Raw genomic sequence first — 19,800 nt, 5'->3', positions numbered from 1 at the left:
CACTGTAAACAGGAAGGTGTTTGCAGGGGAGGTGCAGTCATTCAAAACCCATCTCAAGTCAGCTGGCACCCACAGCTTCCCTGTTCAGCAAGTGGCAGTACCTTGGCACAACAGCATCATGGCTGAGGCCCACAGAAGTTTAGGTGCTGGAACAAGTAAAGTTCAAGAAGCCAGTCTGCCCCGCTTTTGGGATATACACCAGAAAACAAACAAACAAACCAACCCACCAAAAACCTAGGAGACTGCTCTCAAACAGGATGTGCACACTGGCCAGAGAAGGCCGAAATGCTGTGGAGATCTCTTCAGCAACACTCCAACCACCAACACTGCTGCCACCTTTTCTCCCAAGCCCTGAAGTATGTTTGGACATTTTCCCAGACAAATCTGTTTTTAACCAACCTTGACTCTGCGGTTTAATGAAAAATAAACTTCTGTGTAATTATGTTTCAGACCCCAGATCTTTCACTCCCATCTTAAGTAGTCCGCACCCTGAAAGAAATGGGGCCCCAGACGGGGTTTGCTAAAAATTGATGAAGTTGCAAAATCTCAGAAATTATAAGGACTAAATTATGTTTCCACTTAAGAGTCACATGTGCTTAAAAATGCTGAATTTTAAATTTTTATAAGGCTATCAGGCTATCACAGAATTTTTTTTTCTTTCTTTCACACAATAACAGAAAAGTTAAAGACTTCAAACGTGCGCAACTATGTATAGATGCCATTCTCTCTTCAGTGTTCAGCAAAAATAATCTGATCTTTAATTAAGTAATGAACATTAGTAGCATTATTTGGCTTTCCTTCTGGTTGTAACTTGTCAAAATAAATTGTCAGGCTGGAAGTTGCTGGAACCTGGGAGCCATTTATTTATTTATTTATTTGCTTGCTTGCTTGCTTGCTTGCTCAGGCTTGTAACCAGTGATTCTTCCTAGTGTGAAGCTACATGAAGTCTACCAACAGCTAGTGAAACTGGCCTGGATGCAGACAAACATGTACTGCCTTCACGGTCAAAGGGGAGAGTGACATCTGAACAACGTCTCTCAGGACACAATATTAATTTGTTGCAAAACTTTCTCCAAAGAACCCACATTCTTAACATTCAGAACTTTCAGAAAATTGTAGAGAATAACCGATAAAGTAAGCTTCTTTTTAAAATCTGTAAAACACTAGAAGTCATACTCTGCTAAAAGTTGACGTCAGTTTCTCTCTTCCCTAAGGAAAACAGCTCCTTTAATGAAACCTGAGAGTCTTCTTAACTGTTTCTAAATCTCGGCTAGAGCGGGTCGCATAGCCTCCGGGCTTTCAAAGATCCACAAAACCCAGCTCAATATGAATGCGAGAATAAGAAGTACAGGTTCGGTCAATGCAGGGGAAAGTAAACAGGCAGTAAAACATAATTACTTGCTTCAACCTACTTAAATGAAGAAGTTTTAAGTGATGGGGGGGGGGGGGGGGGGGGGGCGTGAAATCTGCTGCTAGATTAATTGAAAATTGATTTGGGACTACCCCCACTTGAAACTGATTTTCCACAACGCTTATCCTCAGTGTTAGGGACTGGCTACAGAATTGCCATCTCCTGACAACTAATGTCAGTTCCACTTTATTAATGGAGATCGTTATACTATTAGCTAAATTACTACAGAAATAGGAAATAGCCTGGTCTGCCTCTAGCAAACAGAAACAACAAAACTCAAACAAAACAAAATCACTTAAATACACGAAGTACTGACCCAAGTGAAAGCCTAGTAAACACCCCAAATAAACTTAACTGACATCTTAAAACAGGGGGAAAAGAAAAGTAAGTAGGGGAAAAGAAGGTGTTCAAGGCTTTTCTTAAATATTCTCCTTTATCCTGATTAAATCTTTAACAAGGATGGTAAAAAATATCTACCCTTAAAAATTAATTCTTCAAGTCTTTTATTTCCACAGCTATATCCCCTTTAAATTCTATTAAGCTTTAAATTTCCAGCTAGTAAAGACAAAACAGTGGTCATTTTGATGGATGTGTATTTCGCTTTAGTTGATAGTCCTGAAAAGAAAAGAAAAGAAAAGAAAAGAAAAGAAAAGAAAAGAAAAGAAAAGAAAAGAAAAGAAAAGAAAAGAAAAGAATCCCAAACCAAAACAAAAAATCCCCAAACAAACCCCAAAACAAAACCAAAAAAACGAAAACAAAACCAAACCAAAACAACAACAACAAAAAAACCCTCAAAAACCTGAATTAAAGCGAAGTGCTCTAATACTGGCCTTTTGTTTTTTATCCCAGATGTTTCTAAGGGGTTTTATTACCCTAAATTTCATGGCACTTGGGGATATAAAACTGATCAACTTCAACTGTGCTTTCCATTGCAACACTAGTTTTTGTAATCCAGACCTACTTTTTCAGACTAAATCAAGAAAGCTATTTCCCCTGAGATTTTTCTTATTTAAATATATTCTTCTCCCTCAACTTCTACATTTTCAATCTCTGTGTTTCCTCCCTCCTTCTTTTAGAACAAAAACATAAGCAGTAATCTTTTATTAACCCTGAGGGTCAAAGGCCTCTTTACTGTTCAAAATTTTTAACTGAGTTTTTCCTTTGCCTTTTTGGGTTGCTACTTGCCACTTAAAATTCCAGATTAGCAGTTAGTTACTTCTACATCGGTAGCAACTCAAAAGAATTACAAATACGCCTCAGGATACCAAAATATAAGTGTCTACTATTTCTTTAAAAAATGGAAAAGCTGCTTGTTATGCCAGCCACTGATCTTATACTAAAAGTTAGTCCCGATGCCTAAAGAAGCTTTTCATGATGCAGCTTCAAACAGTGAAAAAATGGATTATTTTTTAAATTTATATTAATCTGTATTAGTAAAAACATACAGTCTTATCAACTGAGAGAACCTCTCATTCACCACTGCACAAGATTGGCACTGAACCGGAGTGTAGCAAAACTGGAATACAACAGCTTGTCCTAACTGTTTAAACTACATACAAAATTAATAGTGACCATTTTTAAATTGAGAACATCTTTATATAAGTGGATTCACTCCTGAAGCACACCAACCGCGCTTTCATTCCGTACTCCAATGGTATTTATTCAGTAAGGAAACACTTGGATGCACACACACTTCATTAGCAGTCATCTCTTCCCCTGCTAGCTACAAATCTAAACATCACATGTTCCAAGTATTTCATACTGGAACAGCCTCATTTCTAAGCAAACTGCTGCTACTGAGATTTTGCTTTAGAGCAATAAATGGTGAAAACTGTTGCTTTTCTTGAAGCAACTCCTTCAGTGTTCATAACCTCACCGCTTGAGCAGGCTTAGTTTCACATTCAAGTAACTCCAAGCAAATGTTTCCAATCTCAATTATCCTCCTTACTTTTTCTAGGCACCCTCCCTGCCCCCATATGCTTGTTTGTAAAACGGATAATTTTCTATGTATGTACAAGCAGCGCAGGGAGTCCTCCTCTGTAGGAGTCTGGCAATATGCAGCGTTTTATGTAAGCACTGTCTGGAATTTGTTAAGCTTTTTCATTCCCTGCTTTGGGTTATATCAAGGGAATTAGACCCAGATTCTCATTCAGTAGGAAAATGTGGCCAGGTCCCTTTAGATAAGCTGCCAGTTGCTACCCAGGGTAAATAATACACTTCTGATGTTTCTGGTCAGGTATGGTGACTGTATTGTGGCTAGTTTGCTTAGCATTACATCAGTATAGTAAGCGTGAACCAGCAAGAGAAGCACTAGGCAGTAAAGAAATCACACATTCGTCCTTGCAACAGAGGCGTATAGCCTCTCTAAACAAACCTGTAGGACTAGCACTGGCTAGACCCTGTGGGGTGTTTATGTTCAAGGAAGAATACTGGCATTTAAATACCAAATTTAACATTTAACAGCACAAATTTCCTAAGTGCTTTTCTTCCAGTGTTGGTCTGCAGTCTTCAAAAATCTCAAAGCAATGGTATTGGGAAGAAAAGGAAAGGGCAACGAGCTAGCTTAATTCCTCTGCTCCACTTAGCCTGGAAATTAACAGCAATTCTGTTTTCACCTCCTTTTTTATTTTTTTTTTCCTTTTACAGATCTTCACTAATCTGTGGTGCTTCACATCACCTAGACAAACAGCTTCAAACTTAAATTTATGTTTATATGAATGACTAACCGAAATTTTTGGGAAAAGGAGCTCTTTGCAACACAATCAAAATTAAAACCCAAAAAAGTCAAAATATCTCCCATCTTCCTTCCTCTGCCAGCAGGGACCATCCATAACCTGTTTTGAATTTCTGCTTTACTAATGTTTATACTGACATGATTTATGTACTGTTTGCTGAGAACAAAGAGTCTGCAAAGGTTTGGTTATTGTGACTCAGCTGATTCAGGACAACTCACTGAAGCCACATCACAACCATGTGCACCAGGTTCATAGAGTCAGTCCCAATGGTTTAAAAGCAATTGAGGGGCTTCTGTGGATACTCTAAAATTACTGCTTGCTTCATTTATTTTAGATGAAAATGGTATAAAACAGGCTACAAGTAGTAGGACCTCTTTGGCTCTAACACTGGCCAGCACTCCATGTTTCAAGGAAATTCACAAGAAACAGTGCAGAAGCCAGTTAGAGGACCATGCCAGAATTTGTGTCCCTAAACAAGTGCATACTCTGATAAAGTTAGGCAAACAGCCAAGATTATCAAAAAGGCCCTTCAGATATGACAAACCTTGGTTTAACTACAGCTAAATCCATCTTGTAGTATGAATCCTAAAGTTCTTAAAACTTGTTTCAGACAGTCTGTGTACTTCCTAGATTCCTTCTGTAAAGTAAGTAGAGCTCCCACAAACCACAGACATTTTTATGCAAGACTGTGGCTTTCCATTGTGAGGAGCAGTGCATATCTCTTCTGCTACAAATTTCTATGTAACACATAATATGTGTCAGACTCCAAGTCCCTGAGATAATACAGTAAGACAGCTGAAGTCTATAAAAAAATCAGATATTTAATGCTTCCTTAAATCCACTGATTTACTGGGTCTGGCATCATGTACAGTAGAAAGAGTGAAAATTAAACATAACATGTAAAATATAAATACAAGTAAAGGCTTCTTCTTGACAGATGACATTTTGGTAGTGGGTGACGTTCATACTGGGTCAGCAGATGATCCATGCAGAGGAGAAAAAAGCTGGATTTTAGTTGTTCTGTTAATGTAGCTAGCCAAAAAAAAATCCTACTATCTCCACAAACCATATGGTTTCTTCTATAACCATAACTTCTATGTTATGGTTAACATATATATATGTTAACCATATATATATATATATATGTTTTATAGATATGTTATATATGTGTGTGTTTTATAGATATGTTTTTATATATGTTATATATATGTTATATCTAAAACACACATATATGTTATATATGTTTTATATATATAACTTATATATATATATGTGTTCTCTATAACGTGGACATAATAAAGCATGATTTTTGAACTAAACCCCTGCACCCAGCAGTCAGTGGTCTACACCGCACAGAAATATAAATGCACACAGTCTAAAAGCAAACCTGTTTCTTACAACTATATCACTTGGTTCAATAAAGTGATATTGCCTCTCTCAATAAACCTTGCCTGAGTTCAAGACAATATTGTGATTTAACATGTTTCTCTAAATTTCTGTGAATTGTTGTAATGTTATTTGATAAAAATCTCTAATTTCTACATGTGTTTCCTTACTTATTCAACATGGATTTCACCATTACAAGTTTCATTGTTTCATCATGTCTTTGTATTTATGAAAGTAAGAAAATTAGGTTGTTAAACCACAAAAATTGTTAACAGGAATAGCAGGCAGCCAGACTACTTATTCTTCTAATTCTATTTCTGTTGACACATGCACACCCTTGCTTAGACACACATGCACAAACATATATCTAACCAAAGATATTTAAAACAGACTGTTCTTTTAAAGTAGTCTTTGCAAAACTAGACCACATAGTAAGGTAGAGAGGAATCCACATTAGTTCTGTGCAACAGATAACGTTTTTGAAGCAAAAACTATGCATGTTAGTTGCAGAAGTGGCAGGCTGAAAACCCTATACACAACAAATACCATCATGCTTCTTTGTCATCTAAGCCTGCTCCTTTCTACTAAATTTCTCTAAAAATTCTGCAAAATAGTGTCAGAACTGATGCTATGATAAATTTGTAATACCCTAGAAATTATCCCATCAGGTTTCCGAGATCCAGCAGATTCCTGTTTCCTCTGTTTGGCAACCAGTCTCAAGTTACAAAGACCAACAAGCTAAGCCTGATCAAAAAACACAACTCATTTCCCCGTTATTTGTTACTGAACCTAAGTAAGTTGCACCTGATCTGTACAAAGAGGAAGAATGTCACCACATGCAGACAGTTTGTTCTGCACACAAAGGCACCAAGGGCTATCTCATATGCAGTTTTAAGGAAACCTAAAGGCAGACTTTACTACTAGGTGCAGGACCAAAACCAGGACGTGACCCAGGATAACTATATGTGAGAATCTAAACAAAAACATGAGATCTAAGCAATTTACAAAGTTGGTTGGTGGTTTCCCTTTTTTCTGGGTCATTTTTATTTCCTCCAGGCAGTAAGAAGCAATTATTGCTCGCTTAGAAACTGTTTTCCCAGAAGATAATCACACAGTTTAGCAAGTACCTGATTCAAGATAAACTATTTTCTCAGTATAGCAATAGACTTTTAGCAGCTGTTTCCCAGAACATCAAAATAACCAACCAACCCAAAATATACACTCCAGTTAACACTACCAAGCTGCTTTCTGTGAAGGATTTTTACTGCAGATAGCTTCTGGTGTCAAATATCCACATCAGCAGCCAGTTTCAGGTTGGCTTGCCCACACAATAATTTCTCTTTCCCACAGGGTAGCCTCAGATAGTCCCTGCAGTGCTCTGTTTCACAGTCATTACCACCACTTTGGACACACCACCAAGTTATATCCCAGACAAGGTTGTTATGCAGATGACAATGTCTATGGCATACATAGGTAGCAATTAAACACTACACCATAATCAGCAGTCTCAGTCAACTGTAGGAGTAACCATCTGTGGTTAGTTACCACTCCCTGTAATTAAATAGCACAGACTTCAGGTGCCAGCTTCCCTCTACACCTCAAAAGATTAAAACGCTCTGGGAAAAATGCTCTGGTTTAGTAAATCAAGTCAACTAAATAGAGTAGTGTGGAAGTAATGAAAAGAGCTGTAACAATGCCCTTTTTGATCTTTCAGAATTTTGTCTGAAATCCAGTATTGCTTTCTCCCCTTGCCCCCCACCCTGGAGTGATTAGCATAAAAATATGACTCATATGCCTGAACATCATCCTTTTTCTGACCTTGAAGAACAAATGCAACAGAATGTGACAACTTGCTCAACATAGATAAAAGAAAACAGGTTATTTCAGATACCTCCAAAACAGGCATTCTTAGTATATACCTTCTCTTTTTATAAAGCACATATTACATTTATGCTAATAATGAGTTCTGCATAAACAATTTGACTTTATGTTTCTCCACTCAGGCTACTATTCTTGTAATAACTGTGATTCTTTCTCTATTTGCATTCCCACAGCTAGTTGCTGCAGCACACGAAGGCTGCTCAGCAGCACATTTGGTTCCTATGAGTATGCAACCAGCCTACAAGTCCATTGCTATCCCCTCACAACCCATTTTACATCGTGGCTAAACTAAATACAAGATAATTCAAATACCTCAAAACACAAGACAGTATTAGAAATTTTCACACCTTCCATAGCTTCTTTGAATTGTTTTACAATAAGAAGCTATGGGACAGCCAGAGAAACGTCAGTTGGCATATGTGTTTTTATTAAGTTTTGGAAAGGAGTAAAGGGAGTGAAAACTAAAGAAACACATGAAAATCACAAAAGAAATTTGTATGTCATCATGAACATCAACATGCTTTTAGATGTGCCTAGTTACAAAGACTTTGGTTAGAGTAAACTGAATTTACACCAGTTTAGGAAAGGTTGTGTTTTGCCTCAAAGTCAAACTCAGAATTCAAGAAAATGGGTATCTGATAATACTTTTTTTCTATTAAAGGTAAAAAGAAGACCCATCTGTACGCTGTTTCCTAGAATTTAGCAGAAATGGCTCCATGCGAGCTTCTATATAGCTGCTTTCATGAATATATCATAAAGTTTGAAAACACATAAATATATACTTGTATGTGCACTCCAAACATCGAAATGTAATTAAATTGCAAAAATCATCATTAGGAATTTATTTTTCTTAATACAGTGTTGATTGAGGACTCTGGGATAAAACAATCAAATTTCTATTTTTTTTTCAGTCAGCAGGGCCTGAAACACTCAAACACCAAGAGCGTGGTAGAAATGGTACACAGGATGATGTCGTATAAGCTATCTTCAGTTTCTTAATCTACATTCTAGCTATATTCCTAGAGTATTTTAGAATCCCATTTTATCCATATTTGTAGTCACTCATAGCTGTAGCATTCCCAGTGTTTGTAAAGATATGAAAACAGGCACACTCATAACAGTTTAGCTCAAACACGCCAGTCACTGAATTGTTTCAGAAAACTGCTTTAGACAAACTAGGGAAAGGCTAAGAGAGTTAATTTCCATTAACTAAGAAGAGTTTTTAAACCATTAGAGTGCTGAGATACTGGTAAATGGAATGTCACCCTGACCAGAATGCACTTTTTTTAATACTTCATTTCTGGTGCCAAACCTTTCACAGGGAAGGCCTCTTAAATTCAGTGGGGGTCAGAAGTTTAGTTTATTCAGCAAGAATAACACTGTTAACAGCTACTGCTCTTTCATGTCAACACAGTTAACACCCACACATTCCAACTCTGGTTAATACAGGCCAGCCAAGAAAGATTGTAGTTGCTAAGGGCAGTCATCTCTGCAGGGATATTTTAAAACAGAATTTATACTGTGCTTTAAAAACAATCTAAAAGGATCAATCTACCTTATGAATCTGCTGTAGACGCACACAGAGAGAAAGATGGATGGATGAAAGCATACAAAAGCAAGTAAATCTGACTCTATTGATTTTTGAGAGGACAGTGTAGAGCACTTCGGTGAGATCTTATATATCACTGCAAAGGACGAAATGCCATTGTGCATACGGTCTGAAGCACATCAGGATTTATCATGAAGCAATGCACTGCTGTATTCTGTCATTATATGATTTTGTAAATAATCTGGTTTTCACTATTGAGGAAGGTAGATCACTACAAATTAAATTATCCTCGAAAGAAATGTAAGAACTATCACAGGAAGATTTTCACACAGCTATAAATAAAACCATCTGCTATTATTAGATGAAAAATTGCAGTAGTGTACACATGCAGTATTTTTAGCAGGAGAAAGCTGGTATTTTAATAATGAGCTTTTGAAATCCAAAATCGAAAAATCTGCATAACACAGCATAATCCTCTTCCTACTTACTTTGTTTTAAATCATAGCAAATCAATGTTTAGTGCTCCGCAAAGCTCTCCAGCACTCCTACCCGGACTAATGTCTTCAAGGGATATTAAAGAAATCAATCTGGTTTTGATAGCACTTCTGCACCACATGGAACACTTTTCTTCAAGGATGAAGGCTTTCCTCTTTAAGCATATTTTAGATAACCAAAATGCAAAAAAAAAAAAAAATCACATCAAACTGATTTTTTTGAAGGGTCTCTGGGTCCTCTATTGTTATGTAATGGTGACATTTCTTATCAACTATAATATTCAGCTTTCTAAGTTCTCATCTAAACTATTCACATATCCACTCCCATCACACAAACACCTCCTCATGATGTACATTTAAATAGCACATTTATGCTATTCTATTAGCAATTTCTTCATATGCTTTTCTTAATATAGAAAGGAAACAATTCTATTATTAGCTGGCGTTACATAGTAGTCATTTGGAAAACACAGTTGCTTTAAATAATAGAAAGACTTGCCACTTGTTTTTAAAATAAAAGCTCACTAGCTGAACTGTAAAGCTGTGACTGTCATAGTATATAATGGTGTCCAAACAGATTAGCAAGCCTATAGCTAGCACCCAGGCAGATACAGCATATAACCCCCTTGTCGACACATTCACAGACAAACCTAATGGAAAAAAACAATTTACCTTCTTCAGTTTCATGCCACACAATTCCTTCCAAGTTCACGCTTGTCCCAGGCTCACAGGGTCCAAGGCATTCGGGTTCTGTTACTACTCCAACCTCGCAGGTGTTTACACCCACTGAACGTGTCCGTACCAAAAGCTGCTCGACTGGTGCTGCAATATTGGATGAAGATGGGGAAAAGTAGGAAGGCAGAATCTGAGGTGTGATACTGCTGGATATCGGAGGTGGAGGTGCAGGCACTGTAAACAGGGGATCAACCTGAAAATAACAGACAAACTTACTATAATGGTGCTGTGAGAGTTAAAAAATAAAAAATTCAAATAAAATAAAACTTAAATTAAAATAAAACTTAAAAAACCCAAAAGTAATAGAAATCCCAGTTTACCAAGAGTGCATTTCTTTAAGTAGCAATTTGGTGTATCACAGGCTATTTCAGTCTTAGGAGTTAAATATTTTAGCCCAAATGCTGCAATTGAAAAATCAAGTATAAAAATATCTATCAAACTTGCTAAGTTTCTACCAGAGTATTCCCTGTTGTCTGTTAGTCTGAAATAATAACAAGTTTTTAAAACAAGGATTAAGTTTACTTTTTTCTTGGCACTCACAGAGACTAATTTGTGGATGGAAATTAATTTTGTGAACTGGGAACTTCATTTTCTATTTTAAGAAAAGCATTTATAAAGACAGATACAAAGATACAAATGCTATTCTTTCATGTGTATCATAGATAAATTAATAGTTGAAACAATTCTAATATCCATATGGCAGCAAACACAATCTCTTGTCATCCAAGCATGTAAAATATGTTAGAAGATCCACCTAATACTTTACAGATAGCATTTAGATCTACCTGGAATAACAGAGGGGACTTTAATAAGAATTGAGACAAATCATCTAATTTCTCAGGGTTTCCAGAATGCATATTTAGAAGAATTCATCTTGCCAGGCAATCAGTCTGAACACAAGACAATTCACAGAGACAATATCAAACATATGAGCTCAAGAAGTTATCTTTCCCATATGACTTCCAATCTACTCAGTAGCAGATTTCCTGTACAAAGATTTGGCTGAGGGTTTTCAATATTTCACTCTGGCTCTAAGGTCCCTTGTCCCATAAAAGACAGCTAGATAAGGATGTGAGACAGCTAGTCAACTAGCTAAACTACCTGAAACTCATGTTCATTTGGCCCATTGGATCACAGATATCTATCACACAAAGAAATCACTCTTCAACCTAGTGATTTTTTTTTTTAATAGCTGCTTTTTGCTGGATTGAAATAGATGATCAAATGTCTTCAAGACTATGCTGTTTTTAATTTTGGACCTCATAAGAAGACTCAACAGAAAAGACATAAAGACTCACTGTACATCATCTAGGTTTTGCTCAAATGTATCAACATAGATCAAAGATAATTGATCATAGATAATTTTGCCTTCTTGTAAAACAAAATGGGTATACAAAGAAAAGGACAGACTAAAAGGTATAACACATGTATCACAGATCAGCAGATCAGCTCACTTTGTCAAATGGACACTTTTCATAATGAGAAAAAAAATGACGAATTAGGAAGACATTTTAAAAATTGTAACAGTTGTTACCACTAGCCTTCACAACAATTGTTTTTAGCATTATTCATAGATGCAAACTGACAACCAAGGTTTTTAATCATGTGTGCAAGCCTTATGGGTGCTGAATAATTTTCAATAACTTTGTAAAAATGTTTTGCATGAACTCTGTATGACTAGCCTGGATTCTGACCTCAATTACATTAGAACTAAGCAGGAGAGGTGAAGGGCCTATGACCACAATCTTCTCCCAAATATTCCTCATTTAGGGGGGATACCTTTTCTTGAGAATGAAATCTTCAGGTTAAAGGTAAGTAAAAACACAAACAAAGAAACACAATAAACCAAATGATAAAACCAGAACCAACAAAAAACAACCGAACAAAAAAACCAAAACCAAGCAACCACAAAAACCTCTACAACACCAAAACCAAAGCAAAACATAAATACTGAAGGCATCCCTAAGGAGTAAAAGCCTACTAATATCGTCAAAATGCTACTGGTTAAAGCAGAGTTCCTGTGGCACAGAACAATGCACTCAAGCAATGATGTCTTTATTCTTCTCTTTATGCCAACAGAGTTGCAGAGTTAAAGCACAGACAGAAAGCTTTGCAGAGCAGACCTGAATGCAGACAGGAAAGTCAAATATCAACTGACCCCCAGCAGCAGCTGTTACTTACAGTATCTAACAGCACACATCACACAAAACCATAACTGTGTATGCTGTGTGTGGGGAGACACTGATTCTCCACTCTGCAGCTCCTGCTGCCAAGTGGAGGCACACAGTCGGATGGCACAGAGCCCCGCTCCCAGGCACTGGTTGGGTAATGGTGCTCTGTCAGTGAAGCGGGGTCAGCGTGTAGTCCAGGCATAATGTAGGAGTTCTTAACATACCTTACTTCAAACGAGAAGACAACCAGGGTCAGTAACTGGCAGATAAATGGAGCCTAGCACTTCAGAAAAGCTAAGCCACATCCCATTATAAACCAAAAAAATGCTGATGAATAGCCTGTTTCATCGTTTACATGGTGTTCTGTAAAGCTGTGCAAAACCTCCTTCTACACAGGTAACATCATTCTTCCATAACACAGACTCATCACAAAACCAGAGCAAGAAAAATCCCAAGTGTTTTCCGCGGTCATACTAAACTAGCCAATGTTTTAAATGAATGTAGGCTAAATTGACAAATACGTTTTCCATTTTTGATATTATAAACAGTGAGGGGGAGCTAAGAAAAGCATGAATCTGACAGTGTATCCTTTTAAGTTCTTTATTACAAATATTTGTGCTCAGTTCTGCTTTATTTAGACCTGCTAATAAATGTTCATGTTTTCCACTAGAAACATTCACTCAGGACAAGGCCAAACAGGGATGCTTGCACTAAATGGAGCTGTTTCTCTGTGAATTACAACACTAAACCTTTGGCTGAGAAATAAGTGGATACTTACTGTCACTGAGGTACATGTTCATTACACAAGTATGACCCTAGTCACAAGAAAAAAAAATACAAAGCTTAAACATTGCTTCAGATTACTATGTTTTAAAATTATCCTATCTTGTTGGATAATCATAACAGCACTGCAAAGTGGTGGTTCTTAGAGATCATTGTGGTTACACAGTTGTTTTCATGAATTCTCCAAAGGGCACTGATGTAAGCTATTAGAGGCAAAGAGAGGCAGGAAGGCCGCCATCTCCAGTGCAAAAAAAAAGGCACATAAGACTAACATCTGGTGGTGGCAGTCTGTCAAACTGAAGAAAGTTAATGTCAAGAACAGATGCTCTGCAGTTTCTCACTGTTATATTTTCATTATTATTGCCAGGTGTTGGTGCATACTGAGCAGTAGCCTTGCTGTTTATCACACAAGAGATTCCAATATGAGATTGAAAATCTGAATCTGAAGAAGGTAATTTACATAGATGCTCTCTTTAGACACACAATCAAATGAGTACAAAAAGACAGAAATATTCAAGCAATATTTTCTTCACCTAATTCCAAGAGCTTTTGAGAGCTGATTGGTGACAAAGGCTACAAAGCTGCAGTGTGATTCGTAGCAGTTTTCCACTGACAAGTATTTGATCATATCAGGGAGCTACGATGCTTAGTAACAGAAAGCTCACAGAAAATGAAGACTGCCTGCCAAGCAGTGTAGTCATTGCTCCATGGAGCAATCCTTTATCTGAACATTTACCAAAAGTCTTTTTTGGTGGCTGCATAGCATTCATCAGTAGGAGGAGGAAGCACACATGGAAGAGAAAGTAAATATATCAACAAGAAATAGGCAAATGGGCAAGACTTTCTAATAAGCAAGGTTGCCATTCAGTTACTCAGGCACTTTACATGCTAGAATCAAGTCCTGTGTATCAAAATTCACCTTCCTGATTTAATGAAGGTGTGTCTTTGAAGATATATCTCAATCATAACACAGTCTACCTATCTAGACCAAAGTAGGTCATACACTACTGTGTCATCCACCAGGTCATTTTGAAATATACATGCCAAAAGCCATTTAACCCACCTACCAACACAGCCAGGAGAAAGGTGGAGGAGCAGGTTTCAGACTAAGTATAAGCTCTTCCCAGAAAGCACTGCTTTTTAAATGGAGAAAAATCTACTGTAAGCATTCCCAGTGGAAATGTCTGCCCTAATAGAAAAAATGTGAAAAGAAGATCTGAATCCTATTATAGGTTCTAACTGAAAAGCCAAGCCTGGCCCTTTGCAAACCTATATCCTTCCTCTAAAAGACAGCAACATAAAGACAGAAAGAACTAAGAAACTTTTAACCTTGAAAATTACATTAACAAGTTCTTTAGAGTTATGAATTAATACTTCACAGAATCACTATGTCTGGAAAGGAAACAGGAAATAAAGGAATTCAGCCCTATCTGGAAGTTTTGAATCGTACCAATTGCTTTCTTTAGATTTTATGGTGAAAAGGACACTAGGTTGTTTATACATAAAGTATACTTGCCTCTATCCTAATTTTCTAAAGCAACAGTGACCCCGGAAGCCCTCATGGCAATCTCATGCACAGCCTCATAAATCAGAACTAATTTTAATGTAATTAATCTAACTGCTTTGGAGGAGAACAAATATGGGAGAATGTGACATGAGAAAAATGTCTGTGTGTTCAGAAGCATGTCTGCACTTCCAGACATCTCACCCATCTTTAACTCTCCTCTTGCTACAAACCTTGCCCCACAGAGAATTTACATATCCAAAACCTAAAAGTTATTCCTTCATATTCTACCAGGTAACAGGAATTACCACTATGAAGAATCTCCATTTTGTCTGAAAGATCTAATTTTAATCTCACTTCACTATTTCTTGCCTATAAATCATATTAGAGGCCAACTCAGAAGCATTGTGACATCATGCTTAACAGAACTGATACTTTATTTTCTTCAAATATTCTGCTTCAAATTGTTGGGGGGAAAAAATATCAGTGCTATAAAGGAGAGCATAGAAAAAAAGAAGTACTGTTAAGATGGATGTAGAAAGGAAATTCTGCCATAGGACAGATATATCTATTACATATTTCATATTCAAAGCTCAGGAAAGTCAAGGATACTGTCATGAGTTAGTTTAGTTTTTAGTTAAGGAGAAATATGGAACACTTTTCCCTGTCAGGACCATAGTATTGCTTTAGAAAGGACAGGGTCCTATCAGAGAACTAGTTTGGGATATTGGCATCTGTTTTGACCACTGAGAATGTCAATTGCAACTTTGGGAAGTACCCATACGAAAACCCTGATTCCCTGCAGGTCTCTCTCTTGTTTCTGGGTCAGTCACCAGGTAATATCATGGGGAACAGAGGAGGGCCCGACTCAGGCTCCGCTGCTCTTAGGCAGCTGCGCCGGGCCCGGCCAGGCCTCTGGAAGACACTGCCTACACAGGAATCCGCCTGGGCCTGCTGAGCCCCCTTTCCCCCAGCTGAGCCCCCTTTCCCCTGTCTGAGCCCCCTTTTCCCCCAGCTGAGCCCCCTTTCCCCTGTCTGAGCCCCCTTTCCCCCAGCTGAGCCCCCTTTCCCCTGTCTGAGCCCCCTTTTCCCCCAGCTGAGCCCCCTTTCCCTTGTCTGAGCCCCCTTTCCCCCGGCTGAGCCCCCTTCTCCCCCAGCTGAGCCCCCTTTTCCCCCGGCTGAGCCCCCTTCCCCCCAGCTGAGCCCCCTTTCCCCCAGCTGAGCCCCCTTTTCCCCCGGCTGAGCCCCCTTCCCCCCACCTGAGCCCCCTTTCCCCCAGCTGAGCCCCCTTTCCCCCAGCTGAGCCCCCTTTCCCCTGTCTGAGCCCCCTTTTCCCTGAGCCCCCTTTTCCCCAGCTGAGCCCCCTTTCCCCTGTCTGAGCCCCCTTTTCCCCTGTCTGAGCCCCCTTTTCCCTGTCTGAGCCCCTTTTCCCCAGCTGAGCCCCCTTTTCCCCACCTGAGCCTCCCCCTTTCCCTGGGGCGGCTGCAGCTCGGCAGCGCCGGCCACGTGCCCGGGGCTGCGGCAGACGGGGCCCGGCCATGGCCCAGCTTCACAGCCGCTGGCAGCAGAGAAAGAAAACCTGCAGCTTTATGACAACTTCGAGCCGAGCCACCCTAAATGAAGCCGAGGGGTGGAAGGGAGGACATCCACCAGCCTCCGCCATCAGCACGGCTTTGCTTTGCGTCTCTGCAGCCCTGCGGGCCGGGGCAGAGAGCACATGGCTGCTGCAGGCCTGGGCAGATTTAACCCTTTCCGGGCAACATGGAACTGCTGAGGCCTAACCCTTCCCTGAGAAGGAGAGGAAAGAGACAGAGTGGACGTAAAAAAGACCACATGAAGTCAGTGGACCAAGAGTGAAAGAACCAATACTGGACAATGGGATCGAGGAAGCGGACATTTTTAACCAGACTTCTCTGTGGTAGACTATGGAGAAATGGACAGTTCTTTGTAACATCTTAATGTTGTTTGAGGGAATGCTGGTTCTTGTAAGAAATGAAATCCTAGAATATGAGCTCTTAGTTACAAAGTTACTGTTCTAAGTTTACCTAAGTTAATTAATTGTTGTTTGTTAACAGTTTATAAGTAAAGACTTGTTCGTTTGTACCCCTATTCCCAATTCCCTACTCTATGCCTGTACTCCCTTTCCACTGAGTGTCACCGCCTCTGCTCCCAAGAGACTGTGTGCCCAAGGCCATATGCAAATTAAGGTGCACCTAACACAAAAGACCCCTAAAGATGACAAGTCACCAGAAAACTACGGACTGGAAATAACAACTCTTAACTCAGTAAGACAGGAAGGAACCTCGGATCATCGATTGGAGCCAGCTCCTGTGTCGTCACCGTAACCTTAGCCGTTCTTGACCACAAGGACACCCCCGGACTTCGAGCCACCATTGTCTTCCCAGGGACTCTCGTGAGGACAGAAGCCCCAGTTCTGCTGTGTGGCAAAGCTGAACCACCTTCTCCTTCACGTCGTCCATTGAGAGCAGCGCCGGTGTGCGTGACCCTTCGAGTTCCCCACCCAGAGCTGTCCTTAATAAAGGCCTTTAAAAAGGAGCCGGTCTCCTGGCCCATTTGTAACAGTTCTAATCAAAATTGAGGACTGATAAATGGAGATTAAATTGAGAACCTTAAAGCCCTCGCTCCTGGGTTAAAGGGAGGTCTCAGCCTTTGAGACAAAGATGATTTTAGAGAGAAAGAGAATACTTGTTTTGTACTAGAAGAAGCATTCTTAAATAGTACCTGAGATAGTGACACTGAGACCCCATGAGTAGCCAGGGGAAAGGCTGCTCATAGGTAGAACAGCACAATCTGCAACAATTCCAGGCAGTTACAGATTTGTGACACTGGGAGCCACACGACTCTTGTAGTTTTGTGGCGAGTGTCTCCATGTCATCCCACTCTAGGGATATTCCTCTCCCAGAGTGATGAATGATTATGTTTAAATGGTAAAACTGACTGACAATCACAGGTTGTGTCTTTTTATGTTGTTTTGTAAGAAGGTTGAGAGTTTGCAGGGGGAGGGAAGAGTGTTTTGGAGTTTCATTCTGTTTTGTTTTAGTTTCTTTCCCCAACTTTCTTTTTTCCATCCTTTTAGTGTGTGTTAATAAAACTATTTGTTTATTTTTAAGCTTGAGCCTGCTTTGCTTTTTCTACTAATCTTTCTCTGACCAAAAACAACAACAACAACAACAAATTAAGATCACTACACTAAATTTGGCAACCAAAATTTAGCGAACATGAAACATGAAACCGCTACATTAATTGGTGTTTCCACCCAGGAACGTTGAATTAAAGCCATTACAGGTACTAAAAAAATTACTTATTTTGGTGAACTTACTTGAGAATCACAAGAGCTTAAATATAAAAGAATTATAAAGGTGATTCAAACTGCCTAAATTTCATCCAAATTTCACACTTTGAAACCTTTGAGAGAAATATTATTTTTAAAAAAAGTTTGTGCTTTACAAATATTAAACTATGAACAAGAAACCTGATGCATAATTGTGTTGAACTGAGTAACACAAGTAGCATCTACTTGCAGTTTCCAAGTATTTCCTACCCTTAAAATTAACTTCTCCACTTCAATCAACTGAGTAGTTGGAGAGAGCAAAAAGACATTAACAGAACTATCACTTTTTTTCCTAGTAAAGAAGCAAATCTCTCACATCTGGAATGATTTCAATATTCTGAACAGTTTCTATTAAGCAAAAAAACCCCACAAAACAAAACAACAGCAAAAAAACCCACTTAAAAGTCCTACAGTGCTATTAAGCTTCCAATACAGGGAACAAAGAAAGAAGTCCCCCCTGTACCAAAGATATTCTTTGCCACTTGCATCAGCTGCATTATCCAGCACGCATTATCCAGCACACTGAGTTCTGCAAACTCATCTTTTAAGAGTTGCATGTTCTTTATATATGGTGACCTTCAGACCTCCTCAGACCATATGGGACTATATGACATTATGGATCTGCAGCACCTCCACAGACATGATAATGCTAGTATTTTATTTTTAGAACAGTATTAATGAAGACCATGATGAAAACTCAAAGTTCCGAGCGGGGTCTAATGCAGCACAACAGTGTTGAACAATAGGCAAGGAAACTTCCTTGTCCTCTCTTGGATCTCCTATTATAGCTTCAAGTGGGATTTCCCAAGCCATTCACCCATTTTACTGTGAGAAAGTTTAGCATTTGACAGCTGTGAGTGATATCCTTTTACCAAGGCTTCGTCTGTGAAAAACTGTATGTCAACTCTAATGCTTGGCTTGGCAGAGATCTGGAAGGATGCCCAGATCACCACCTGAAAATTTCTTGTAGAGACACTTCTCCTCATTCAGCCGACGTAAATCACATTTGTTGAGATAACTCTCTCTAGAACACCTTACAGCACTGAATCTTGATTTCTCTTGGTCAATCTGCACTTCCAAACTTTTCTTCAGTCAGCCACTAAGCTTTGCTATGCTTCAATACAAAATGAACAAGTACTAAAATTCACTCAAGATACCAATCCTATGTAGAGAGGTACACTATTCCACAACCAAGAAAGGAATAATTCTGAATAGTCAAGGAAGAAGTTTGTATTGTTGGGAGCTAAGTAGAAACTGCATAATGATTTCCAGTATCTGTCAGTGTCATGTAACTGAATGTTGAGGCTTAAGTTTTCCTGTAGAATTTCCCACCCCACCCCCCCCCCCCCCCCCCAAGTTGCTAGGAGACTAACTACTGATAGTTAAAGGGTGCTCAACCTGGATAAAGGAAGTTGATTACTTAGTTTTGGGGGAGAGAAAAGGCTCCCAAGAGCTGAGGGTGGTGGACTCATCTGCTCTCAGTTTTCTGGGGAGGACGGTCGGGTGACTCGTAGCTGCCTGGAGTCCACGGTTAACGGAGGAATCTGGTTCTGAGAATTCTGTCATCTGTTGGAGCGCCCAGGAGTTCGGAGTTTCTTTGCTGCCCTGCTAGATTTTAGGTCAGCCCAGGTCCAGCTGCTGCGGGTTCTCCAGCACTGCCCACTTCGCCTGCCAGGACACCTCCCTGCCTGCCGAGGACAAATCCACCGCTTCCAGCCATCAGTGCCGGAGTTACCACCGTTTGCCCCTCAGGGTTCTTGGTTCTGTTTTACTATAATTGCTGTTGTTGTTTGTCTGTC

General features: G+C 39.3%; 1 protein-coding gene across 3 annotated transcripts in view; it reads right to left on the bottom strand.

Annotated features, from left to right (window-relative positions):
* The window catches only part of ZNF608 (zinc finger protein 608), a 96,753-nt gene that overhangs the window by 39,829 nt on the left and 37,124 nt on the right, over positions 1–19,800 (bottom strand). For all 3 annotated transcript variants that reach the window (XM_058424210.1, XM_058424209.1, XM_040091105.1), the window contains exon 3: positions 10,129–10,384. In XM_058424210.1, coding sequence (XP_058280193.1) covers positions 10,129–10,384 — 256 coding nt within the window. The remainder of the gene's footprint in view (positions 1–10,128; positions 10,385–19,800) is intronic.

Source organism: Hirundo rustica, chromosome Z, assembly GCF_015227805.2.
Source record: "Hirundo rustica isolate bHirRus1 chromosome Z, bHirRus1.pri.v3, whole genome shotgun sequence".
Taxonomy (NCBI): domain Eukaryota; kingdom Metazoa; phylum Chordata; class Aves; order Passeriformes; family Hirundinidae; genus Hirundo; species Hirundo rustica.
This window is presented reverse-complemented; position numbering and strand designations above follow the sequence as displayed.